The sequence below is a fragment of the Dermacentor albipictus genome, chromosome 1 (genome assembly GCF_038994185.2).
Source record: "Dermacentor albipictus isolate Rhodes 1998 colony chromosome 1, USDA_Dalb.pri_finalv2, whole genome shotgun sequence".
In the NCBI taxonomy this organism is placed as follows: Eukaryota; Metazoa; Arthropoda; class Arachnida; order Ixodida; family Ixodidae; genus Dermacentor; species Dermacentor albipictus.
The window spans coordinates 77,062,456-77,090,272 of NC_091821.1; the positions used below are offsets into that span (position 1 = coordinate 77,062,456).

General features: G+C 44.7%; 1 protein-coding gene across 3 annotated transcripts; it reads right to left on the reverse strand.

Annotated features, from left to right (window-relative positions):
- Nucleotides 1–201: 201 nt before the first annotated feature.
- Nucleotides 202–27,472, reverse strand: LOC139048132 (nucleolin-like). 3 transcript variants are annotated; one of them, XM_070522657.1, is made up of 12 exons: nucleotides 27,293–27,472; nucleotides 27,062–27,158; nucleotides 17,490–17,771; nucleotides 16,139–16,180; nucleotides 15,284–15,373; nucleotides 12,405–12,437; nucleotides 11,054–11,159; nucleotides 5,116–5,340; nucleotides 3,576–3,694; nucleotides 3,120–3,457; nucleotides 1,166–1,210; nucleotides 202–435 (listed from the first exon to the last, which is right to left on the reverse strand). In XM_070522657.1, exons 1-11 carry the CDS (start codon nucleotides 27,344–27,346, stop codon nucleotides 1,199–1,201), a joined length of 1,398 nt encoding a protein of 465 aa, XP_070378758.1. In that variant the 5' UTR covers nucleotides 27,347–27,472; the 3' UTR covers nucleotides 202–435; nucleotides 1,166–1,198. The 3 variants fall into 3 exon arrangements, with proteins under 3 accessions (XP_070378758.1, XP_070378745.1, XP_070378751.1); XM_070522644.1 differs by having other exon boundaries at nucleotides 1,162–1,210; XM_070522650.1 differs by lacking the exon at nucleotides 1,166–1,210.
- Nucleotides 27,473–27,817: the final 345 nt, after the last annotated feature.

The window sequence follows — 27,817 nt, forward strand, 5'->3', positions numbered from 1 at the left end:
CTGCATCTGGCAGACAGCGCCACACAATTGCAACAATGCAGCTCCACTACTGCGAGAAAGTCAGTTGCTTCATTTTTAAAATGCATGAAAACAAAAACCAAAGATGTCAGGTGGTGAAAATTTTTCCATCACCAATTACAAGGGCATAATTTCAGAAGCCTCCAACCCAACATCTTCAAAGACAAATAGAACTAAGAGTGCTACCAGTTCTTATTTAGTCCTTTAATAACACCACATGGATGACGCCAAGCATGAAAGCGCCATGCATTGGCATTTGCGTTCAGTGCATGCAGTGGTCAATGTGAAATTCAATGAAGACTGAAACAAACAAATGGCGCCGATGAAAACAAGGAACGCTAGTCACAGATGTGGTGGTGGTGGTGGTGGTGGTGGTTATGGTGATGTAGTGGTTGTCTTCAATGTCTAATCTTCACCCTGAAAATAGGATTGAAAAAGCCACACATTAGTGGCATACAGGATCAGTACACTTGACACAAAGCTTCTCGTTAAAGGCACAGAGTCACCAGCCAGCCAACAAAATTTAAATGTTAGCAAAGTTTCATGAAGGCGCTATACTTGCAGCCATAAATATAAATTCGGGTCTGGAAACAATTACAATCAACAGGCACTCTCACACATTTCACAATGGCTGCGCATGCACGCTCAGAGCCAATTGTGTGCTAATGTGTCACGTCACAGTGAACATGCAGCATAACAGATCTTGGCCTCATTACCGCCCCCTATGGCCACACTGAGGATTTTCTTTCCTTGGTGACTCTTGCATCACACTTTGGACAGGACACACAGGCTCCCATCAAGTACATCAGTTTTCAAATGAGCTCACTGCAGTGCACATTGGCAGTGCATCGCGTATTAAGTAAACGCACTTGTCTTCCATAGCATACACCCATTGAGGTATGCAACACTGCCCTGCTACAGAGGCCCAAATTACAGTGCTACTAAAGCGTTGTCAAAACGATGTACTAATTTTTCAGCTGCTGGCCACTCTGTGCCCCACCTCTTGACAAACATGACCACTCAGACACACACCACCGAGCGGCAAACACACAGACCTAACCCGTCATTTACTTTCCACACACACACAACCAGCCACAAGGAAGGAAAAACGCGAAGAAAGCTGTGTTAACAAGGAAATCTTACATGCACCTTGCCGTCCAAGCAGCGGAGACTTGGCCCTTCAATAATAAAACTGTAAAGATTAAAGTTATGGCGAGTCAACCATGTCAGGCACAGGCAGGTTTCATTGCACTGGCATAGTCCACGTCAGTTTCATTGTGGACTTATTGCATTCATTGAATGGACTCCACAGGACATGAATCCTAGAAAAGTTTCTTCATCAGTCACATTTCATTCACAGCACTTCACAGCACTTAGCACTGAACCTTTGACAAATGGCCAACAGTGCTGAATTAATGTGCAGTTCGCATTGGCCCACTTTTCAATGGAATGGTAATATGCCATTTGCATTGGCCTCTCTTCAAAGAAGTATCTTAAAATCTTGAATGTTAATTCTTACAGCATTGGTGAAAACGCTGGTTTTACAGTGCCTTAGTGAAAGAGAAAGACAGCCATGCACATTGCTACAAGGAAGCACTAAATCCAAGCAACTAACTAGAGGTTAGATCATAGAAACCAGATCACAGAGGACTGAACGGAGTAGGAAAAAGTGCCAGCATGCTTTCAGTTCACACAAGCAAACAAGTATGCACACAGAGAAAACTCTACACAGAAATAACTGACCATGTCTACAGAAGCTATGACTGCTTATGCAGGACCAAAACGAAAATGCAAAGAAGCAAGTCCCAGCCACAATTCAATTATGCACAAAGCAGCATTCAGGTTATGCTGCTTTCACAATACAATAGCAGTAAAAAGATTGAAGACTGAAGCACATGCACTAACATTAAAACATGCCCAAAGTCTGCCCAACTAAATCAGACCAGAGAAGGAAAACCATTGCATAATGCCGAAAAAAAAAATAGTAATGAGTGCAGGCATGCACTTTTATAACTTATTGGTTGTTGAATTGCTTGCACACCGCCTAACGTGCACTGGCAGAGCAAGTACTTCAAGCAGGCCAAGTTCAACTTGGCATGTTGCTGTCAGCCCATACTGGCATGAAACATTTCAATCATTTAGATTGCCCTGGAAAATTAGCAGCATGCAGATGCTGCAGCCAAAAATCTCAGTGACACTACTAGCAATGGCACGGATATCTGACAAGCAATGTAAAACAGTGTACTGCATTAAAGGTGCTGGGAGAACTGATCCAAGCCCAAGCCAAAAGATACATTTAGGTTTCATCAACCAAACAAGCATTAGGCCACATTTAGACCAGCTTTCGTAAATGAAATTTCCTCTGCACACCTCAATACTCCTACAATGCGAGTAAAAAGAGCAATATGGCATAGTTAAAATAAAGAGGAAAACTTTTGCATCAAACATAGGGAAATTACGTTTAAGACTGCATACTAGTTTGTTTATGCTGACCACTACAGCATAATGAAACTGGCACCATGTATGTACTCCTAAAGCAGCCCCTGCATTGTAAATGAAAAACCATTAAAAATTGCTTCTCCCATTTCATTCAACTGCAGCTGCTCTTTATGCAGTGACATTAACATAATCAGGGGAGCAACAGCTGAATTAGCATTTAGCGCAGGTTACGAGGTAACTACATTTTGAAGCACACAATTCCAAATTTGGAGCAGTTTAACAGTGAAGAAATCATGCGGAAACTATAAAAAATGATTGCCAATGTAATCAAATAGCCCAAATGAGCGAGCTTATCGTTTGGTGCAATTGGCACAGCTGTTGCCTTGCTTCAGAATACAGGACCTTGACTTACCAATTCGTGCCATACTGTTATAATGCACATCCTATTGCAAAAATGCAAGGACTAAACTTGCCACTACTGACAGCTGCATTTTTTTTTTTGCAATACGGTATACTATGTTGCAGTGACGTGCTAATTTCTACACTGTCACACCAAACGCGCCATGCACACACATGATGCACACACGCAATGACTAGCACTGTCAGGAGAAGAAAAAGAGAAATCAGAAGGCAGGCAGGCACTCCAGCCAACTATCACTCACCCCCCCAAAACGTCCTCCCCCACGGCCTCCCCGGCCCCGGCCGCCGCCACCACGGCCTCCGAAGCGTCCGCCGCCCCCTCGTCCACCACGGCCACCAAAATCTCCTCGGCCTCCGCCGAACTTGCCCCCTCCACGGCCCCCACCCCCGCCACGACCCCAACTGCCGCCACTGCTGCCCCAGCCCCCACGGCCACCGCCGCCACCCCAGCTGTTATTGCCCCAGCCGCCGCCTCCGCCGCCGCCGCCTCCACCGCCTCGTCCACGGCCAAAGGAATTGCCACCCCGTCCTCCCCGGGAGTTGCCACCTCGGGACTGGTTTCCACCCCTAAAGCCCCCACCTGTAAAGCATAAGGTGCAAGTCAATCAGATTTAACAGGTTCTACGATGATTATGTATGCTATACCCTGGGTCTAAGAACTAACATGGCACAGCTACGTCAAACTAGAGGGGACATACCTTGTCCAAACTTTTTAACAAGGCTGAAACGGATGCTGCTGCCATCAATGGTATGGCATGCAGGGTTCTGCACTGCATTTAGCAGGTCTTCAGAGGAGTCAAAATGCAACCGTGCAAACCTAAAAGCGAAGAGAAAAAAAAAAGACGAGTTAAATTTCGGAAGATACTGGCAATAACCCAGGTCTTGGTTGGGATTGAAACTTGCACTTTGCAAAATGAAACAAAGTCGAACCTCAACCAGCCCAATAGTTCAGAAAAAAGTGAGTGTATAGTATAAACAAAGTACTGATAAAACAAACACCCTTAAAACCCCTCAAAAGTCAACAGCAATCAAGCTGGCGTCAGTATTTACAATGCGGCAGCACTTTGGTCTGAATACTAGATTTTCAGTTTCACTTTTGCTCGTGGTGCGTTTCTGCATCTAGCCACAAATTTCTGTTGTAAACTTCCGCCTAAAGAATGAAATGCAATGCCGCATATAGCTTTCAAAACGACACCCGGTTCCGATCACCTGTTATTTTTGAAACTGCAAGCACAGCCACCATTTTGATTTTCCCCCCAGCAGGACATGACCGTGTTCTGCACAAGATAGCGTGTTCTAGTTGGCCTGATGCATTAGCATCTGAAACTACTGCGGCATACCAATACAGTCTACGCTCGTTACAACGGACCCGCGTACAACACTTTCGAATATAACTGACCATATTTCAGCCTTAGTTTGTTCTACCTATTTTACTAATGCAACGAAGTAGGCTTTTAACGGACCTTGCTACAACGGACCATCAGCTACAGGTGGATTTGTCGCTGCAGCTACTTTTTGGTCAAGTGGCTAGACTGTTCGAGCATCATGCGACATCACATGGAAGTTGAATTCTCTGCTCCTTGCAGTTTGTGCGAGTTTTGTGAGGCAGCAAAACCAGCGCAGCACTACACGATAACAAAACTACTGAAACACGAAACTGAAACATTGACCGCCCGCGTCTTTGTCAAGGGTAATTTCAACGAGTTCTTTCTTTAAATATGAAATAGAACTGGACAAGTAGCCCTTTATTTCGTCTTGCAATTCAAGGATGTTTTTTGCAACAAGTGGTTCAGCACTAGTGAAAGAATTTAACTGAGGAGTGCTTTCGTGATCGGGCAAGATGATCCGGGGGAGTCTCTAATCATGTCCTGCATTTACCTCAATTTGACGATTATGAAGGCTCTGTCCGCGATAATATTGGCACCTTGGCGATTCTCTAATCTATCCCTATAGTTTGACTTAATATTTGCCTTTACTGTCCCTTTACTGTCCCTTTAAGTTCGCCTTCTATAAAAGCCATTTGTAAGGCAATATGCACAAGTTTTTCTTACGTGTACTGCGCAGGAAAATATACACCAACTTTAAAGCACAAAATTGTGGGAGACAATTGGAGGATGCCGCCTGTTGTAAATCAAAAACAATAACGGATAACTGAACTAATTTCAGATTCGATATCAGCATAAATTACAGTTGTTGGCTTGTGCCCCATCAAAGAATGTTAAAATGGTAGAAACTCACCCATCATTGAGCACATAGACCTTGGCACCAGGAAAGAGTTCCTTGAGCCGACTCACAGTGCACTCAAAAGGCACTCGGAACACATCCAGCAGGTTGTCTTGTGTCTCTGTCTCATGCGATGTGCACTTCTCAACCCGTGTCACTTTGCCATTCCCAACTTCCTTCTCCAGCAGCTTCAGGTTGGCTGCTGCTGCTTCGGCATCCACATAGCGTGCAAAGGCTTTCCTGCAGATACCCCATACACGGAGTGAGAAATTTTCTCCAAGGACCATTTCACAGACCTCAATATCTATACAACACTAGCAAATGGAACGTAATTGATCAACAAAATGTTTAACTTCACACAGGTGCACAACACATGAAACACTATTATGCATGGAACAATGGCAACACTCTGAATAGCACCAATGGAATAAACACGGCTAGTGTGAACTAGCTATTTTTGCAAAAGAGCGTTGTGAAGGCTACAAAGCATTTGTAAGAAACAAAACGTGCGAAATTTTTTAGGTATAGTATCCGCTTAAAAAAACTACAGTTCCAGAACCATACTCAAAACACAGTTTAACCTTTGCCTATAAGCTTGCAAAAATACCCCACTGGTATTTAACACTCAGTTTTACTCATATTTCAGTACAGTCAGCGACTGATTTTTCTGACTCCAAAAATTCAGACATGCTCGATTATTCGGTCTGCTTCGCGGCACCGCCATTCCCCCCTTAGACCATAATGTACACAAACTGCCGAAAGTTCGGACACTCCTTGAGCCAACTCAATCGAGAGCACCATGCACTGACTCTGACCGGTGGATGGTTCGACTTGCTGAACGCCATTTTTGTTTTGAATGGAGACTCCTTGCTGCCTCACGAAGTGGCGCTACTGCAAATCCCTGCTCATCATCATTGTTTCTGCCTTGTTCGATAGAGTGGTTCTACAGCAGTTCCGGTTTCAGCTTAGTAAGCCATGTCAAGACAATCCAGCAGCTGATTTGTTTCTTTGCGCACGACGCGTAAGTAGGCCACATTTTTCATTTGTGCGACTGGTGTCGGCATGGTGGTGTTTGCTTTGTATGCTGTGTCGAGGTTCCGGTGATCCAACGCGGCATACGGAAACATCGCGTCAAGTGTCTAATGGTGCCGACAGTGCCCACGCAGACTGAGCTCAGGAATGCCGGCAAGTGAGTGCCGGGAGGCCTAGGATTTGTCGCCTTCCAATGTGCTCCCTACTGACATCGAAAATGTTCTGCCGAGAGCTGCGCAGTGGTTGCATTGCGATTTCGGACACTCATTTGAGTTTCACAGGTGCCGACATTGCTGTACTGACATGCGCAGAACTCCACGATGGCGAGATCATTCGTCAGGTTTCTGCTGCAGCGCCGGACGATAACTCCAAGTCTGAAGATGATGCACCATGTGCTATGCTGCCGTCGTATGTGGAGCATGTACAAGCAGTGACTGCTTTCAGCCACCTATAGTGACCGTACGACCGTCTCAGAGATTCAGGCTTATCTGATTGCGCGTAAACTGAACAGCATGCAACGGCGCATTCATAATTTCTTCAAGCCTACTGCCGAGCCCGAATAAGTGTGTGGAAATAAAGAATTTCTTTTTTTCTTAATATGCTTTTCCGGACCCCCGTTTATTTCGACATTTCCGCAGTCCCCGTGAGGTCCGAATAAACGGTCGGCGACTGTGTTTTACCATTTAAGTTAGGGCGATGAAAACTTCAGTGACTGCATTTTAATGTGCTCGTTTCAATTCTGAAGCAGTTTTTATGGACACCATGCCATTAATTTTTTAATTATTTATTTACGAAGATGTCATCTGATCATTTTTAGTAAACTGTCTGCACAGATCCTGCTGAATTGAATGTCATTGGATTCTAGATATCAAAGAGCGCATCAAGAGTATTTTATGGTTCTAGCTTTCCTAGAACAAAAGTTATGAAGCTTCAAAGTTCTCATTTGCATAGACTGAGAAGAACCACTTTTCATATTTCACGCTTTCTAAAAATTTCTAACTTTCCAAAGTAACATTTGACATCCTTTTGCACTCACTTAAGGGAGGACACGGGGTTTAGTCACCAAAAAAATCTATATTGAAAACGGTATTTTCGGAATTATTCTACCACTTCACAAAATTTTGCGCATTCTAAATCAATATTTTCGCCATGATAAAACGCTCTTTTCACGATGCGTGACGGCCCCCGCAGTCGTTTAGTCGCGCCGACCCGTATATCATTTGAAAGAGCAGTCTCTCGTCTTCCTTTTCCCGCCACGACTGGCTCCGTCCGCACATTGGACGTGAAGAAATTACGCCTCAAAAAGAGGACCCAGTGCGTGCTGTAATTGGTCGGAAGGCATGCCACCCTCAGCTATCCACGCCATTGGCTAGACTCCGCGATCACGTCACCACTGCACACGCCGTGCGTGCCAATGAGGTTTCCTACGCTGACAGCTATGCCGACCTTGACTCTGAAGTTCGCTGCAAAGTTCAAATTTAGAAAAAAAAAAAAAAAAAAAAAAAACAGGAAGTCGGCATACAACGTTGAAAATTGACACTCCACCGCACAGCTTCCCGATGACATCGATAAGGCACGTTTAACAGCCCCGACGTTATCGGCGCAGGGGCGAGCATCGCTCGGCGCGTCGGAGTCCGTTGGCAGCATCCGGTTACGCTGGCTGCACCAGTGTGTCAAACCATTGGTCCAAGGATAGATGCTGTTCTTGCCAACGCGACATAACGCATAGCGCATGCTCACGCTACGTCGGACTATATTTAGCCCGCCCGCTCCCACAGACGAGCGCCGCCGGAGATCCCGATGGCGTGTTAGGCCTAGTGATCAAGATTTTAAAATGATCAAAATTGAGTGTATTAAAGCTGAAAAAAGCTTGCCAGAAGGTTGTAAGGCTACAAAAAAAAAACGAAACTGAGAAAACTGCTAAAACCTCTGTGGGTCAGAGTAAACGAAACTGAGAAAATGGCTAAAACCTCCGAGTCAGAGTACTTGCGCACAGTCGTATTTTGCACTCACTTGCAAAGCTGACAAGCTGCAGATCATTATAAACTTCAGTCTGTTCCCGCTGTAGTGTGCAATGGTGCTCGTCAAAGAATGTTTTGTCGATTTTGTGCAACCTTGCTGATCACTGACGTTGTCCGAGGTGGCCACCATAACGAGTGCAGAAATTGGCATTTCAACCTATTATTCTGTAGCCACGCTGTCTTGGGCTTGGAACACTTGTGATGAACCCGAGCCTTGACCTCGGTTCCCGCTAGTTTTTTGCTCTTCTTCCCGAATGTATGTACACTGCAGAATCTTCAGAATGGTGCTGAGAACCCAGCCTCGATTCGCTCTTGACGGCTGCAGTGCACTTCTCATGGCTTGGTACCATGCCAATACGCTGCCACAATGCAGTCTTTACGGACAGAAGAAGCCATTTTCGAATGTAATCTTCAGTTTTTTTTTTTTTTTGCCGAACTTCTGTGGAGTAGCGATCAAGATGGCGACATCAACTCGCCGTCAAGCGTGCACAGCAGACTGCGCAGAAGGTCTGTGAATCGGAAGGCGTAATTCAGTCATGTGCGCTTACTCCGCGAATAGGCTTACAGGGTGCGACTTTTTTTTTTTGTGCAGATTGTTTACGTGAATTCTGAGGGGTGGAAACAAATGCAGCTCTTTCGAATGAGACCAACATGGCTGCAATATTGAACGTAGAACGGCAGCAGCACTGTGCTGAGAAAGCCCGTTATTTTCACTTCCATCCTGATGCAATATAACATGTTGCTATGGCTAAAATACCGATCTAGGATCCATGAAAATTGGCAAAGTTATGCATCAGCAGAGGGTCTCAAAGACGCCCCCCCCCCCCCCCCCGTAGCAAGTATGGTACGTCGGCTGGATGTCACGAACAACAATTTTTTTTCCGCATTCACTTCCACAATTCACTTGAGAATATATTTTGCATTGCATTTTGGATTTGACCAACCTATTGCACGCCACATTTACAATTTGGCAGTCTGGAAGAGACGTATGTGGCAGTGATGCACAGTACTAAGCACAGTGCGATCTGCCACCCTAGGGCGGCAGCACTGAGCACATTTTGTGCTTGTGAGCAGTTTGTAACACGTGAGCTGGAACCAACTCGTACAGCCCCAAGTTCTGCAAGCTGAGAGCCATGTACAAATTTAGCAACGCCTGCCTGGTCGACTCATGTTGCCAGTGTATAATGATATTGACCACTGAATGCCACATCTTAACCGACATACGAGGTGCATTCACGCATGATTTGTGGTCCAGGCATGTTGGCGTCGGCACGGCAGTTTCAGTACAGGCTGCTTTACTACCGCAATGTCCAGTTCCTATTCTTCCTAAATAAAAACGCACGACAATCACTTCGATGCTCAGGGGGCACCACTGCATGTTGAGAAATGTGGGCATTGAGGTTTAGCATTACAAATGGTATATCCAAGACTTCCTCAGCACAAGTGACTTGTGACATGCTTGCAAAAAGCTTTTGAGCGTCCCACATTTCCTTTGCTTGAAGATGCTGTTTATGGCGCGTGATGCTTAGAGCGACAGTAATAAGGGTGGCATGCACTGCTTTGTGCACTTTAAAAATGAAAAATCTGCTCTCAGCATTGCCTTCCCAACACATTTAGCTTTGCGCTGCAAATAAAAAAGCTCTAGCTATCGTAAGTCCAAATATATTGTTGCAGCAAAAAGCAGGCTGAGCAAAAGGTTTGTTTTGAGAAAATTGCAAAAAACAGACCACTCTATTTATTCAATAAAGTATTTACATGTTACCAATTGGAATGCCCCTGGCTCATGCCCTCGTGTGTATGCTGCAACAAGACAGATTGCTACGATAGAAACTTAGAACGGCAATCGAGCGTCACGGAAAAAGGCCCTTTTTTTTGCACGTTTATCAGTAAAAAATACAGCTTGCTGACATGATATAAACGGCTATTACAGCCAAAATGTTGGTCCAAGATGAGGGAAAATTTCTGGGATAATGCATCAGACACAGTAGAATCCAAAAATGTTTTCAAAAAGGTGATTTTTTTCCCCGCAATTTTTCTGTCCGAGACCCAGGCCTCCCACCTTTAAGACAGAGTTGGGCATGTTCAGGTTGGAGCTTTTTGCTTGGACAGTAACTTTCGCTGCCCGATACGGTAAACAGAGCTCTTTGCACAACTCAGTGCTACAAGGAATGCATTCGGCCATGGCACAAAACTAGGAAACTAAGAGCTGCATCAGCTACATGGAAATATCCTCACTTGCAAATACAGCTGCAGACATCTGGCCGCTCCAGTAAGACCATTGCGGTCCTAACAGAACTTGCATAGCACTAGGGCACGGAGCAAGAAACATTTAGGAGTGGAAACTCCGCTGTTTGCGGCGACCAGAAAAGGTCAGAAGCCCGCGGAGCCGTTATCGTGCTGGCGGCCCCTGGCGGGCTGGAAAGAAATTACCACCGTTGAGAGCGCGCCAGAGTGGCCGGAGCCGCCTGCCCGGGCGCTGCACTTTTTTTTTTTTTCGCTGCAGCTTCTACGACGCATTGCATGGCGCCACCACTGTATATGGCCCCGTCGGCGCATACAACAATTGTGACCTTATCTGGTCGCTCGCACTGATGGGAGTTTCACCTCCTAAATGTCTTACTACGTGCACTAGGGGCAATTTCTTACTACAAACACCTGCATGTATCTGCCCTTTGTCCCACAGGTGTTCACAGCTTTAGTCATATAATACGAGTTACTTCAAGCACCTAGCTTATACCCATTACAATGCATTCTGGCCACATCATGTTCACACCATTTTTTTTTTTTACTTTTTAACATCAATTTACCCTAACCCATGTGTTCGTGCTTCTGCAGAATAGCACACACATACTCATCAGAAGCCACATCTACTTTAGGGAAGAAATCCCAAGCCAACTCACTCTCCCTTAATGACGAGGTTGATGATGTCTCCTGACAGTTCTGTGATGTCACCTGGCCGAGCTCCCCGTGCCATGGTGATGACGAGGCTACAGCTGTCTCTTTTTTCTGTTAAGAAAGTAATGCAAAATGGAAAAAAAATAACATTTTAAAACGAAATCTTTAATTGCACCGTCGCACATGAGCACTTCTATAGAAAGATCACAGCGTAAACAGTAAGGCTGGGAGTGAAACAATGTTTTCGTCCGAGGATATGGTCCCTGCTTCAAGCACACTGGTTTTGGCAACACCCCAGCGACAACAATGATGTCCCATGGATATCCTACGGACATCTACTGCCAGGACACGAATATCCTAGGGATGTGGCAAATACGTCCTGCGGATGTTCCTCACATGACTGTTCGGCTGCACTTTCAGTGTCCTGCAGACATCCATTGCATGTGCGCCAGGGACATTATAAGGACATGCTGCACACATTTCATGGACATGTGCCAAGGTCTTAAATTCTGCCATAACATCAATTAAGGTCGCAGCACACACAGTGCAGCAGGTGCAATGGGAAGAGCGCTCATGCAAAGAACAGATGCAGTGCGTGCACAGGTTATGCCTTCAGGTACATGTGCGGAAGGGCAGCATACTCATTCTTCTAGGCTTTTTACCAAGCGCACTGCATGACCAGCAGATGTCCTATTGGAATCCAAAATGGCGCACAGACATTGTAACACGATTCAAGTGTCCTAAGAACAAATTGTTTTCACTGGGACACAGCAGTCATCACCAATGTTGCGTGGTTTCAACACTGCCAGACGAAGATTTGCTTGAAGAGGCAGTTCATGGGTCGTATTCTCGGCAGATTACTTTCGGGGGGTACATTCACTTGCAAGATTTCAAATGCCGCCAGGCATCGCAGCATCTACAGGTGACAGCATTCCCAGCTTCATGCAAAAACAATGTGCATAACACCAGAGGTATGCTGCAGCTCGTAGACACTGACACATTCGTCGCAGTCACGCAAAAGGCGAGAGATCATCAAAAGCAAGAGCTAGAATGCTACTCCATGCCACTGCCAACAAACAATTTCGGGCAACCTTTTTCCTGTCATTATGCAGTTCTGGATGGACTTCAGAATGAATTTTTTGCAGCGTACTATAGTTTGGCATTGCATTTGTTCTCATCTTTGCTGTCTCAATGCGCAAACAAAACTATCAAAAAATCAAGTGCTTTCACTTTCCTAAGTGATTACATTAATGCAGAGTACAACTACACTCAACCTCTGCTTTAGTTTCTATGTTCACAAATTGGAGAAAACAGGCCACACGACTTAGTAGACCTAGGACTGCCAAATCTACTCACCTTGGCTGTCGATGCAAGACTCTGGAACATAGTCTGTAAATGAGAAATACAAGGAATTAAAAAGAGGCAAACCTTTTTTAAGCAAGCTGAATGTCTGAAGCTAATGTTGAATACACAAGAGAAGTAATACTGTACTGGCCAGGGACTGCGCACTTTACCACTATGGAACGCACTTTACCATATGGAAAGACTTTCCGTATGGCATACTAAACGATGAGTCTGTAAAGCTCAGTTCGCATTGTTTTGCGAGCCAAGCCGTACCATCGCAAAACAGCAAAAAACTGGTGTCAGCCAGAGTCGATGCCGTGCTGTCTGCGTCTCGCATGTGTTTTTCACCATGGTAAGACCAAGGCACAAGCTAATACCTTCTACAACGAAATGACAGCAGGTATGACAGCCCTTCTAACCAGAAGCATAAACCTGAGCTGAACTTCTGGCTATACCCTTCATAACAGGAGAGAAATATACTCAGGTCGAATGAGAAAAACCATTTAAAAAAAAGCTAATATCAACTAAAACAAAACAAAAAAAGCCTTGGAAAAACCTTCGGGTTGGTGGCGTCATCTAGAGAGTTTTTATTGCAGTAACTATATTTTACTTATCTGCTGGTGTGAAGTGTCAGCAGCAGCAAAATTTAAAAGTCCTTGTATATGTGCGTATATATATGTCCCATATACAGTCGCCGACCGATTTTCCGGACTCCAAAAATTCGGAAATGCCCGATTATTCGGTCAGCTTCGCGGCACCGCCATTCTCCCCATAGACCATAATGTATAACAACTGCCGAAAGTTCGGACACCTCGCAACCTCTTGTCTGATTTTTCGGACACTTCTTGAGCCAACTCGATCGAGGGCATCATGCACCGACTCTGTACGGCGCTTAGTTCGACTTCCTGAACGCCGTTTTTGTTTTGAACGGAGCCTCCTTGCTGCCCCACGAAGTGGCGCTACTGGAAATCCCCGCTCATCATCATCGTTTCTCCTGGTTCGATAGAGTGGCCGTACAGCAGTTCCGGTTTCAGCTTAGTAAGCCACGTCAAGACAATCCAGCAGCTGATTTGTTTCTTTCGCGCACGACGCTGCGAGCAGGACACGTTTTTCGTTTGCGCGACTGGTGTCGGCACGGTGGTGTTTGTGTGCTGTGTCGAGGTTTCGGTGATCCAACGCGGCGTACGGAAACATCGCGTCAAGTGGCTAATGGCGCCGACAGTGCCCGCACACACTGCGCTGGGGAATGCCGGCAAGCGGGTGCCGGGAGGCCTAAGATTTGTCGCCTTCCGATGTGCTCCCTACTGACACGGAAAATGTTCTGCCGAGACCTGCACAGTGGTTGCATTGCGATTCCGGACACCGTCTCATTTGACAGTTTAACAGGTGCTGACACTGCTGTACTGACATGCGCAGAACTCAACGACGGCGAGATCATTCGTCAGGTTTCTGCTGCACCGCCGGACGATGACTCCGAGTCGGAAGATGACGCACCATGTGCTACGCTGCCGTCGCATGCGGAGCGTGCACAAGCAGTGACTGCTTTCAGCCGCTAATAGTGACCATACGACCCTCTCCGAGATTCAGGCTTATCTGATTGCGCGTAAACGGAACAGCGTGCAACGGCGCACTCATGATTTCTTCAACCCTACCTACTGCCGAGCCTGAATAAGTGCGTGGAAATAAAGGATTTCATTGTTTTTTTTCTTAATCTGCTTTTTCGGACCCCTGTTTATTCGGACATTTCCGCAGTCCCCATGAGGTCCGAATAAACGGTCGGCGACTGTACTCTTAATTCTTCTGTAACGCCCCCCTAACCTAATGCCTCATACGAGGCCTGTAAGGACATTTTTGAATAAAAATAAATGTAAACGAGAAGAAAGGGGGTTAACTGAGGGGCCCCATTTTTATTAGTCATATCATAAGAAGCATAAGAAGGTTGTGGGATCGTTCCCCAGCCGCAGAAACTCGTTTTTTCATCCACTTTCATTTCCATTAATTTACAGTCTATTTCATTTATTTAGCACAAGTAATTTCCCCTATGCTCTCCTTGGTGTCAGCGTTTGTTGGCTTCTCATGATGTTACATGTAGCACCAAATTAATGTTACGTGTAGCTGATGTACAAGTGTATTTACAATATATTTATACGCAGACCAACGGTGGCGACGCTATATCAAGCGGGGCCACGTCATCTTTCTCCTAAGTGCAGCCACTGTGGCAGCTGCTCCGTAGCAATATGACTACACACACACACACACATACACACACACACACACACATATATATAATGCCGAGACAAAAACACCTAGGAGAAAAAAGTTTCACCTCTTGTATGACAAATATGACAAAGTGTTACAAAATCATCTTAGGTATAGGCGCGAACACACACAGTAACAAAAGGAAACGGGACAGAGCGCCTACCAGCTTTCTGACTGGCATCCACATTTGCCGTAACTGGGCCCTTCTATAAGAATAATATGTGCATGTGGACGAGCTAAAGCGGTTTACTATTTGCCAAAATGAATATTTCGCACTCGGCATATAATTCTTTATTCTGCAAGGCCTGAATGTTAGCCACTATCATCAACATATTAACATACGCATTGAGCCACACATGCAGTTAAACCGTCTTCGGTCAGTGCGGTAGGTTCGTATTGAACAGTAATACCACACCGTATACCGCACTTTCTATACGGTAATGTGGCACTGCTAAAACTCTACATAGCCCTTATAAGAGCCCTGAGAGCTACATAAGCGACACGCGAGCAAATGGCATTAGTTTTACAATTGGGTTTACTAAGAAACGCCATTCTTCACGAATACTTGAACAAAAACTTGGGACAAGTGCCTGAAGCTACGGATCAGCAAGCTTTAAAAGACATAACTGCACCTTCTAGCTTCAGTTTCTTGGCGTCGCTGCCTCCAGCACTGTGCTCGTCATCGGCTGCCTTCCGTTTGCCACTTTTCGCAGCCTTCTTGTCTGTAGAGAGAGCACATATTACCAGTCACGTCATGCGAGAAAAAGGCCAAGCGCCAGCAACAAGTGTGCTACAAATTGCAATAAATGCTCTATGGGCTTCTTAGATGCACAGAAAAAATATCAGTTTACAGACTGACAAGGCCATAGAGCAAATCTTGAGTATGCAACTATCCTACACCTTTATGCATAAGACAAGCACAGAACTCTATACGCTTCGATATCAGCTTAGCTTATCAATGCACACCTTTAAAACCCTGCACCATTAGTCAGCACTAGAAATTGCATTCCACTATGCACATAATCATAAAAATTGTTAGATTAGAGCAAGCTGAAGTAATAAAGAGCATACATTTATCATAGACCTTCAATCTGGAGGTTGGTCACAAAGTTACTCTCCACACTTTCTGTAGAGTTGACACTTTGTGATGTAGGAGATGAATCTGGATTTACTAAAAAGGATATGCCTAAAAATTTATTTTCACATGAAAGTTACGAAAAGTTACAACCATATTACACATACATTTGTTAGATTACTAATCATTACGCACTTTAAGTATGGCTAGAACTCTTCAATCACAAACAGTAATTGGCCAATTCAAGTTGACTGGAGGTACACAGGCTTCCTATAACGGAAATTATTTTGTTCTGTCTAAGTGATGCCTAAGCGTTTCTAGCTTCACTGAATGCAGAAAATCTGCCATGAACAAAAAAGCAGGAGCTCTACCTACACTACATAATCTAAGAAACTATAAGATCAATAATCACCTTTAGCAGCAGTCTTCTTGGCCTGCTTTTTTGGAGTGTCACCTAAAGAAAAACTTTCTAATTAGTAAGAGATAAAGAAAACAGCCAACTCCATTCATATACAACTATGGGATAAGCCACTATATCTGGCGCATCCATATGGTTCAACTGGTACTGTCACAGAGCAAAAATCAAGAGAAATTCGGCAACTAGTGCTCAAAACTGCTCAAAAAGCATAGCATTTTTTTTTGGCCGCACAAATGTGACAAGTTATTTATTGTCAAGTTTGTGCTCAAAAAAGAAGGCAGAAAACAAAAACCTAAAATGAGATGCACCTTTAGGAAATTTATTTCAAATTATCTCTTTGCAGATTTTTAAACCCTGCAACAGGTACAGGGCCACCTGCTTGTCAACTTACTTTACACACAATTGTAGTGCCTTGCCTTGAAGGACTGAGGTGTGTTCTTGATAAAGAGGAATTTAGCATTTCTTAAAATAGTTGTGGACATGGCACTCTGCTAGGAAGAATAAAAGGAAAACTCTAAGGTGCAACATGCATTCCAAGTTCAAATATCTGCACCATATGTTGGCAAGTGAAAATGTCAACTTTGGTATTTATGCTGTTGCATACAAAGGACAAAATTGCACCTCAATGCTGCCTCCTTTAGATTGCTCCTCCACCGTGCACATTTGTACCATACTGCTTATTTGTGCATGTATGACACTGTGCCCAGTCATTCATGCCACTACATGCAGCTGTGCACAGTGACAAGCTTCACAGGCTACTTAAGCAGCCTGTACCCCACATGATCGACAGGTGCCCACCTGCCAAATCAAGATCCAAGATCAAAACTGCCTCATTTCTGGAAATCCTGTGCCGTTTCACCAACTGGTGGGTAGCACTTAGGCGTACAGACTACAGCTCTGAGGTTACGTCCATTTCAGCTACTTCATTTACCAGGCCAGTTCAAGGTTTCATTCATGGCTATGTTTAACCTTTATTCTTTGAGACTCAATGAGCTTCCCCCCCCTCACTTTCCCAATCTTGCCAATTAAAAAAAAAAAAGAATTTGCTCCATTGTGGCACAAAGTACTAATGAGTTGCCATGTATGCACCAGTGCAGTACCATCACTTAACATTGCACAGCCAGACGCTGACAACTGCAAGCCACACTTCCAACCACACAATGAAGCACTACCATTTATCAAAAACATTGCAAGCATGTCAGGCTGCTCTAATTGGTAAAACACTTAACTTGCATATCCTAATATTTTTCAATGCCCTGCCTCTTAAACATAGCAGGCAATGCTACGATGGGCATACATAAACAGCAGCAGGCAACACTTCTATAGATGCTGTGGAGGAGCTTACCTTCACCTTCACCTTCCTCCTCATCCTCTTCCTGCTCTTCCTGTTCCTCCTCTTCCTGCTCATCCTCCTCTTGTTCTTCCTCCTCCTCCTCAGCATCTACTTCTTCAACCTCATCCTCTTCGTCCTCCTCTTCCTGGGCTGCATTAGCCTTGACCTGGAGGCCGTTCTTGGCTTTGGACTTAGCTGGAGCAGGGGCTGCTTCCTCCTCCTCCTCTTCCTCCTCCTCCTCTTCCTCATTGGCAGCGACCTCCTCTTCCTCCTCATTTCCAGCATCATCCATGCCTGAAAAAAAAAAAATGCATATAGCCAATGCCACTAATCCTGCTCCCAAAAATAACACTGCTGTTGTGAAAGTCTCAATGTCAACCATTACTGAAGATGAACATCTTCAGCAATGGGCGTTTTAACAGCTTTGCAGCAGACTAGCCCATTCCTGTCAGGGCAGCTCGAACTGCTCCATGCGACTATACACTTGAAGCTAACTTGACATACTTGTACGGTTACTTGTTTTTTGCCATCTTATATATATATACTTGTATGCAACTCTGACCAAAGTGTAAGGTGCACCTTGCACATTTAGAAAAGGTTCGCCACTATCCCCAACGGGACCTGTTGCTGATAGATTAAAGCTTCAATCTGTCTCGGATAAAAATTGCAAGTTTTTGGTACTGAAAGAATTGTTCTGCAATTTCAGAGGGCATTGGATCATCAAACGTTCCAAAGTACACCTATGTGCTGCTAACTCCGGTGGGTCTTGGAGTGTTCCTTTTCTCCATAATACTCAGTACAAAAAGCACAATATGAAACCAGAAAATTTTGGAATGGTGCTTCTGTCACTGCTTTCACAACTGTTCCTGTGGCGTTTATTTAACTGCATTTCAGATAATTTTTTAACCTACAGAACTGGCCTCATTCCATTTTATTGAGGACATAACAAATTTCGCAAAAAAGGGGTTTAGTGGGCTGTGTTCATTAGAGAATCATAATTTATCTTCAGGTGCACAGTGTAAGTTATTAATTGAACCAATACATACCTAAATGACACTAACTGGTGCCTATATATGCCTAAAACCACAATTTATGGTGCCCAAACATCCAGTCTAGTTATCAGCATCTACTGCTTGCTTTCTTAGTGTCGTTGGATCCCTGAATTGTGGTAAGAAGCAACAGGCCTAAGCTAACAGGTGAAAATATAAAATTTATTCATAAATAGCAGTGAGTTGTAAAAGTTGTAGAAATCCCGTGAACACGACACTGTGGGGGGGGGGGGGGGATAGCATTCATTGCATCGACCTTTTTCAGCAACATTTTTGTTGCAGATTTTGCCTGCTTCAGAAACTTGTATGTATAGACTTGCTCAAAGCAAGTGCCTGTCTGGCACAACAGAAGGTTTGAGGACCAATGATAGAAATGTTCATGTGTACCAAATTCCTTTTCTATAATTCTTGGTTATAGTCTTCATTCATAGTCTTATAGAAAGCCAAGCGTGATACACTTAACGAAAAAATTGGGGAGTTGGTAGGTGTAGGTATAAAACTTCTTTTACTACCTTGCACATTGCTATCAAGAACTGATGGACAGAAGGTACATGGCAGCACTGTGACATACTGACTGTAGAGCTAACACAGCTTTAAAATCATAGCCCCCATTGCACTTCTATTGCCACTGACCATTCTACATGCAGAAATAACTTTGAAATTCGACGCTACTAGGGTCAGGGCCAGAAAATACTAAAATGTGGTTTATTCCTGGAGATTTCCATTTAAAGAAGTATTGAGACTGTCCTGCTATATATGTTACAACCTTATAGCAGCCACAATTGCTTCAATATATGTAAACTGCATCAAGTTTCAATTACACATCCGAAGCCACTCTGTACTTGGCATAAATTTTGAAATCGTCACATCAGAAGTTAATGTTTTTTGTGCTGCAGGGTAGTTGAAATTCCATACAGTATATATTAGATTGACAACTATCCAAAACGCAATAGAAATGGGACAAAAGGTTTCAGCACTGCTTAAATAATGAAGACGCCTAGATCTAGAACTGCCTGCCAGACATTCCCAAAACTTTTTTCAGTTATTAAAGGGACACTAAACATTAATATTAAGTCAACGTGGACTTTTGAAATACCATCCCAGAAACATCGAAACGCTTGTTTCGTGCGAAGAAGAGACTTATTTTAAGAGAAAATGGGTTCTGAAGCGTCCGCGTACCTCTAGCGCAGTTCAAATCACCCGCCCTCCGATCGAGGAGTATCGACGTCATGATCTCATAGTGACGTTGCGCCGTCGGTGAGTAAAACGGCTCCCGCAGACAGCGCTACGGCTTTTCTGCGCAAAACACAAATGCGCGGCCAGAAACAGAGCTAAGAGAGCCAACAGCAGCACGAAAGCGGAACTACAGTGGCTAGCTGAAGGGAAAGCGCACGACGATAAGCTGGTTCTTTATTTTATGACGCACACTTCGACGCTCGTTGCAATGGATGACCCTGACAATGACATTAGCTCGCGATGCTGGGCTCGAGTTCAGCGATTTAAGCACTGATGAACGTGACCTGCTGTTTAGGGCTCGTTGCCGGCGTCATTGCGTACTACTACGATGACGGCGTGCTTTGAAAGGCACTTCACGTGACTTCAGTAGGTCGGCGTTGAACTCTTAATCCTCTGGACGAAGTGCAGCGAGCACACTACGTGATTTTTCGCCTCTTTGCCAGCGCGCTGTGGCAGAGGTACGGCACTTAACCACTTCAAATAGAGAGGTTAACTCGTTGGCACACAGTGATAAGTAACGTTGGATTCGCCACTGCAACTGCCCTTGGCCAAGTTCCGCAGACCGTTCGCGCATCCCACAACATCACATGGACATGGCATTCTCGCTTCTTGTTCCAAATGAAAGTTTCGTGAGCCAGCAGGACCACCGCAGCACGACGCGATAAAGAAAACTGAAACTCCAAAGCGCGTGCGGTGCAAAGTCGAGAGCGCAGAGTCGAGCGAAAACAAAACCTTTCGATCACCCATACTACTCAAGGGTAACGTAAAAAACTAATAGAAGTAGACAAGTAGCATTTTCTTCCATCTTATAATCTAATGAAATTATCTTTTTAATACGAGTAGTTGAGTACTAGTGACCTAAATTATGATGAGGAGTGATTTCGTCATCGGGCTAGTACCGGAATGTCGCTGGGGGGTCTCAAATCGTGTCGTGCATTTACTTCAATTTCTCAGTTACTAAAGCTCTGTTCGCGATTATATTGACGCCTTAGACGTTCTAGACCATTGCTTTATCACTTTAACTTGACTTTCTGGTAACCTTTAGTTGTCCCTTTAACACCAGTAGTCTGTCCAGTTATTGTGCATTAGCCCTTTCAAATGCAAAAAGATATCACGCCAAGCAGTACAGGAACGTAAGCCCTATACTACCCCCTTTTTTTTTCTTACTTGGCACGAAACTTCAGGCCACGTTTGCCATAGGCATAGAAGCTGCCGCTAGAGACCCCCCACTGCAGGCAAAAAGGAATAGTGCCAGTGCTGACATTCGTAAATGCTACTCTGTGCTTAAAACTAGGCACCCTGTCTGGGTTGGAAGTTGAGAGGCTGGTTGGCTTTGGGGGCCCATGATAGAATCACAAATCAGGCAGTGCAGGGCGACATCAGTTTGGAATCTTGAAATCGGAGACGCACGGTAAAACACAATTGAAGAAAGTGGACTCAGTATTATGGATAAAAATAAACTTGTGGCTAATGAGCACAAAGAGATCAAGAAAGTTTGCAACCAAGTACGAGGTAAATGAACTGTAAACCTACCAGCACGAGTCATCAAAAAGAAAGTGAGAAATGGACAGTATTTTGTATGCAACGGGTTGGAACAAGACAGTAACAAGAGAGAAATTTAAAGAATCTATAAAACACGAAGACAGTGCCTTGCTACCATATTTAATCAAATATAAGCAGAGGTTTTCCCCCAGAATCTTTAGCCTTGAAGCCCCCCCGCCACATACGTGAATTTCACCGCATAGTGTGGCTTCACAGCAGCGCAACGTTCACCTTACAGCATGGCTTTACGGCAGCGCGTGCTGCAATGCCGTGAAGCTACACAAGGCGATATTTTCTTGGTCCCTCTACCTGGTACCTTCCCCTTACAATCAACTCAATACGGTATTTGAGGTCCTAGATGGTTGCCTAAGGTCAAAAATCACCGACAATTATTATACTCCTTAATGCGAAATTAAGAGCACAGCTCTATATGCGTTTTTATTTCCCAATATATTGACTGGCGCGGATTATCTGTCTCGTACGGGCACGTTGCAAATAGAGCGAAGTGTGAGGCGACTTCTTCGGTAATGTGGAGATCGCGAGAGGCAACGCGTGGGCACCGTTCACAGCAGCCGCCGCAGATTAGACTACGCGCGCTACTCTGGTGCCAGCTCCTAGCAATCATCGCCGCACTATGCTTTTCTTCTCATGCTTTTGCCACACCCTCCTCTCCTTTTCTCTGCGTCTCATCCCCCGCTGTGCTCCGCATTCGCTCTTCCATCCTTTGGTCGCCCACTAGATTACCAGATGCCCACCGCAGGAACGGACACCTAAGAGGTGCGCTCCAAAACATGCCACAGCAAATATTCACAACAGGATGACGCACATGTCTGCTGCAACAAAGATCCAGTGACAAATCAGCTCGTTCTAATGAAATCTGAAGGTGTTCACCAAGCGAGACCCTTTGGTAAAGTCCACCCTACCTTCCAGAAGCGCTGGGGTTTAAAGCAGATGGAAGCATTAACCAGTCAGCAGTTGAGATAAGCGAGACGTTTGGAGTATTGGTGGAAATAAAGCAGGGAAGAGATCGACAAGACTGGATCCGTTACAGGCATAGGTAATTATACAAGACAGGCAGAGGTTTAAGGAAAAAAAAAGATTAAGGAGCAGTAGACAAAACGCTGGATTGGACAATTTGTCACTGCCCTCTTTCAAAGAAGAGGCCAATAAATCATGACTTACAATCGGCTACAATCTGGACAATTGTAGCTGATTTTAACTTGCCCACATTGTTTGGCAGACACCTTTTAGAGCTATTTCACATTTTGGTCTTACCAAAACTTTCGTAGAACAAATATATAAGCAAAGCTTTACGGTGAATTCATAGCTTCCAGAGCACAGGAGTGATAAGACGCTTTTGGCGGTGTGAAAGAATCCTTGTCCTAAAGTGCTCTGCTGAACAGCACCTAAATATTTCCGACAAATTTTACTTTACAAAGTTTACTTTTGAATGCTCTGTTGCGTCACAGCTAAACTCTGCTGAAAGCAACTGCACAGCACAATCTCTGTGTCGCTATGGATTTACAGATGAAGGTGACAAATTACAGCACTTCAGCTGCCGTCGGCACGGCATGTACGCCAAAGGCATCTCTACCTGGGTTTTACAAAATGACTGTGCTTGTCACTATACTCTATTTAACAAGTCGTTCGCAGCACTGACAATGGTACGAGGTGTACACAGGCAATATCCTTCCGCAGTGGATAAAGTTCTGAGTAACTGTCTGTTTAATGGCCAGATTAGAATTTTATTTTTGCTTGGTACACAGTATGTTACAGCGATTACATGACATGTTACGTTCTTTATGCATGCACGTCATATACTGTGAAGGTAGCAGCCGCTGGGCCGACAAAGCAGCACAGATTACATTTCGAGGGGCATTCGGCCTTCCTATTGGCTAAGGGTGTCCTGCTGCTTCCACAGTGCTGTGAACTACTTCAGATAGAGTACAGTCGCACTATCTCTCATATTTCACAATATTAATACAGCTCCGAAGCACAGTCTAGAACAATGTTCACCATAACATTCGTAAGGCTTAAAGTTGTTCTCAAAGGCTGAATAGTTAAGAATAAGCGCTGCGGAGCATGGTCGTTACTGCACACTAGCGCACAAGGGAGTGCTTAGTGTAGTTTCGCCAAGATCTCGAACTGTGCACAAACTGGCATGGCTTAGGTTATATGTAAAGCACCGACCTTCTACTCTGGCTTTGTAATGACCATTCAAATTTCCCGTACAAGACAAAAAGTAGTGTCTAATGTCTTGATAGCACCATGCGAACACAACACCCAGCTGCTACGCTGCTTGCCAAGTGCCCCCTAGTGACTGGTGGCACAACCGCATAGTTACGGCTGGCAAGGAATGAAGCAGTCCCATAGTACGAGGGATAATTTTCACTAGTAAAAAATATTAGAGAACGCTACAGTGTAACTATTAATAATGACTTTAATGTACTTAGAGAGATGAAAGCGACACTATACACTCAGCAGAAACCATTTTGGTCAGCCATGCAGCACAAGTAAGGCTCAGATTTGCCAACTCAAAACTGTATACTACACCAGTTTTGCAACTTTGATGAGACAAAAACAAATTACTTAAGTTGCAGAAAGTAAAACCAGCTCACATTCGGTATTTTGCAATGCAGCAGTTATAAATGCCTAACCTCTTCCTAATTATAGCCCGTATCTCATTAGGGTTCTCATCAATTCACCCCATCAGATGCGACTTGCTCAATGAGAATCTGACAGGAAGGTTGCCGACATTTCACTTTTTGAAACTATGGCTATGCTACAGTTCACAAACTATTAAAGCATCTGTGCAAGATGATGCCATGGTAAATTCATAATCACAGTGCATGCTTTGCATGAGTTCATGCACTCCTTGCAACAGGAATGCAAAACACTAATGAACAATGTGTGCTTAGAACGAAACGGGGCATGGTTCATTTCATAATACAATCACATGTACATTGTGTTCAGCCCTATGCAACAATATGCCACACTGGTTGATGCTCAACGAAGGGCACTATAAAATAGCAGGTAATATATTTCCGAGAATGTTGCCACTGGTCAGTGTCGGCAGAAATTTCAACTGCTAATTATTATTGACCTAAGCTTAACATGGCAGTGGAGCACCAATCAAGTTGCTCTACATTCTTGAACAAGAGGTTATTTCAATACCAATACCTTAATTTCAGGGAACACAGCCAAAAAAAGCACAAGAAGCTCCTAGACAAGGAATATTTTTCCACTTCACATTTCATGGGATACCTCATTGACATCAAATTCACAGCTACAATGCTAGATAGAGATCATTTGATTAGATTGGCCTGTTACCCTAATGTTACTCATAAAAAGCTGCCACAGACATAAATGCAAGCCTTTGTACTCTGCAGACGATAAGCCAAGAAACAGTGCAAATTACGAGGCCATGAAATAATGAACATCGAATGCCAGATTTTACATTATTCCGCAGGCTACCTCTGCTGGGGGCACAATTTTGCAGCCAAACGCTACGAGCATATTTAGCTTGGGCAACATCACATCCGCCCCAGTGAAAGACCATGCGCTTATTAGCCACCTATGACGAACGATTAATTGTAGCTGCGAGACATCTCGCAGATACACCGGTCTTGTTACAGGCATGCATGAGAATTCTGAGATCGCATTGCGAGAGAGACTGCCTGCGAATAGTGGTCTGCGCTTCAAATCTGCCGCGCAAACATTACTCCTCGCTCCTCAACCGACGCAGTCTTCACCACGCAGGCGTGAGCGGCCCTCTCCCCCTACCGATCCGCGCACTCCTGCGAACGCCGCCCACGTGACTACCTCCTGAGACACCGGCGTTACACACGCGTCGGCAACAACGCCCTCGCATGCACACATCTCCAACCAAAAGTCGAATCGCTATCCATGTTTACGCAGAAGCGGCATACGCGATCGCACAACACGCACAATTTGATCAAACATTTCTGCAGCAACAACACGTACCAATATGCGCGAGCTGTGCTTCGCTCTAACAGCTACATTCTCCAGTAAAGTGGTAGCCGCAACGCTACGACCAAAGGTTCAGTTAATCGCCGCACAAAAAGAGCCAACCATTCCGACAGACGTTGCGTTCATGGTTCTTCCCAAAAGTCCATTTGTTAAACGACTTACACTGCACTGGGACTGTGCTAGATTAGCAAAAGCATCAGCGCACAAGCGCGCCCTGCTTTAGACTCGAGATTTCACAGTAGATGCAAACATTTGTCTTTACTGGCTTATAAATCCTGCGACACGTGTACGATCACTTACTACGGATAGTGGTGGGCCAATCACGTATTTGACATTAATTTTCTTTCTCAGCGCCTGCCATGTGTGCATTTTTTTCGTGTCTTTAGGCCATTTGCACCGTTTCAAAAATGAAAATTACTCGCCCAATTGTTCAATTTGCTGAGGAGATGGTTGAGTTCAAGCTTTTTTGCGAAATAAATGTCCATAGCAACGAAATTAACGGCTGTTCTTCATGCAAATTTACTCCTAGAATTCATATACAACCGCCATCAAGACAAAACAAAAAGCTTATAGTACAAGTAACACGTTTTACCAGCACTCCTATCTAAAAGTTTTTAAAAATCTGATAAGTACTAGCCTTCGCAGTAGGAGAGCATTTTCAGAGCTGCGTGCTGAAAATGCTCTCGAAAGTTTCAACTAAGTAGAAGCGTCAATAAGAGCTATGCCTGGCTTCTCTAAACGTACAGCACATGCGGCGCTAAACGGACTAACCCATGCATAAAAATAAAATCAATCAAAGCGCCGTCCAAGCATCGGCACACGAAAAATGAATGACGCCACGCTTCTTTCGACCACAAACACAGGACGCAAGATGGATGCAAGAATCCACAAAGCAAAAAAAAAAGGTGCGCTAGCTAGCTAGCCAAGCATGCCGGTTTATATCAACATACACTGTTATAGTTTACATTCTGTAACCCTACAGCAGACTATTTGTTCGACTTAAAAACAGCCACGTGTGCGTGGCTCTAGTAACAAAGAAAAGTTGCGCGCGGTAGGCCGCAGCATTGCCGGAGATGCGGCCACAACTCATAAAATGGTATTTGCATTAGCCATCGAGTTCCCACCGGCTACCGAACGCGGCTGCCGCCTTTTTCATACGATACACAACGCCAGTGCGTTTCCTTCGCACGTGTTCACCAGGTGCGTCAATATTACGTTCCAACTCCCAATCTGCAGAGAAAAACGCATTCACGCATCTCTGCGATCCGCGGCTCCATTGTGCCTACGAACAGAGTTCGCGTGACGCGCGTAAAGGCTTGCCCCTGTCTACCGCACATGCACCGGGATTAAGCCACAAAGACCACGAGGCCAAGTCTCATCTGATCGACAAATTTACGATCGGCAAAATAGTAACTGTAAAAAAGCAAATAGGACTCCGAAAACAATAGACCAGCGGAGATGAGATGAGAAGACGCGAAAGCCGTCGGCGCACTTGCTACCCCTAGGGCGCCATTTCGCGCCAGTGACGATCGGCAAATGTAAATTAAAAATATGAGACAAATAAAACATATTTAGTAAGCGCATAAATATACGCAGCTTCTGAAATTTGCCTGCAACACATCAGACGCTAAGGAACAGCGAAAATGGCCAAGAAACAGCAACGTTCACTTCACGACAAAAGTAGTCCTAGAAGCCACGCCAAGAGCTTGGCGCCGCCACGGCCGCCGGCGATCGCGCAAAGTAACCGCCACGTTACGTCTCGCTCACCGGCATCTGCGTCTTCTGCCTCTTCATCGTCCTCCATCTTGTCGTCCTCCTCCTCAACTTCTTCGACGGGAACCACCTTCTTCACGGCTTTTTTGCCCTGTGAGGAAAGAACAGGTGCATAAGAAAAATTGTGCGCCGGCAATCCCGGCGCGCTGGCCGACACACGTGTACCGACGAAAAGCCCTTACATTAAAAAAAAAAAAAATGTATTCGGCAAACGTTTCAACTTACACTGGCCTTCGTCGGCGTAGGCTGTGCCTTGGCCGCCGTCTTCTTGGGAGGCATGGTCGAAACTTCACGAAAACCGTCCCGACAGAATCGAATACCAGGACGTCAAGCGCTCCAACCACCGACGCGAACAGCACGTGGGGACAAAAAGAAATTGCCTCCCAGAACGCGAGAGGGGCGAGGGACCCTCTATCGGCGCCACAGGGTTGCTAAAGTGGCTCCCGAACGTCAGCTTTGAGTGAACTAAAATATTTGCCTTTTTGCCATAATACAATACTTTTCAAGTAAGACTGTCTATTTTCGGCAAAAAAAAATTATCCTACATTTCATTGAAAAATATATTTTAAAAAATAATATGGCCAATGCAACGGCGGGATTATTATGGCGCTGCGAGCGTCGCTCATGTTTGTCGTCTGCTTGTTCGGCGCGCGGGGCGCGCGGTTTGAACTGTAATATAGTTCACTTGCAAAATTAACGACCAGAAGTTATAAGTACCCTTCACAACCTTCATAAACATGACGTCGAATC

Excerpts from the sequence above, each read along its gene's own strand:
- LOC139048132 (XM_070522650.1), bottom strand. The coding sequence starts at position 27,346 with ATGCCTCCCAAGAAGACGGCGGCCAAGGCACAGCCTACGCCGACGAAG. Across the intron at positions 27,159-27,292 it reads CTACGCCGACGAAGGCCAGT|GGCAAAAAAGCCGTGAAGAA; the intron begins GTAAGTTGAAAC and ends CTTTCCTCACAG. Across the intron at positions 16,181-17,489 it reads GGAGGAAGGTGAAGGTGAAG|GTGACACTCCAAAAAAGCAG; the intron begins GTAAGCTCCTCC and ends GTTTTTCTTTAG.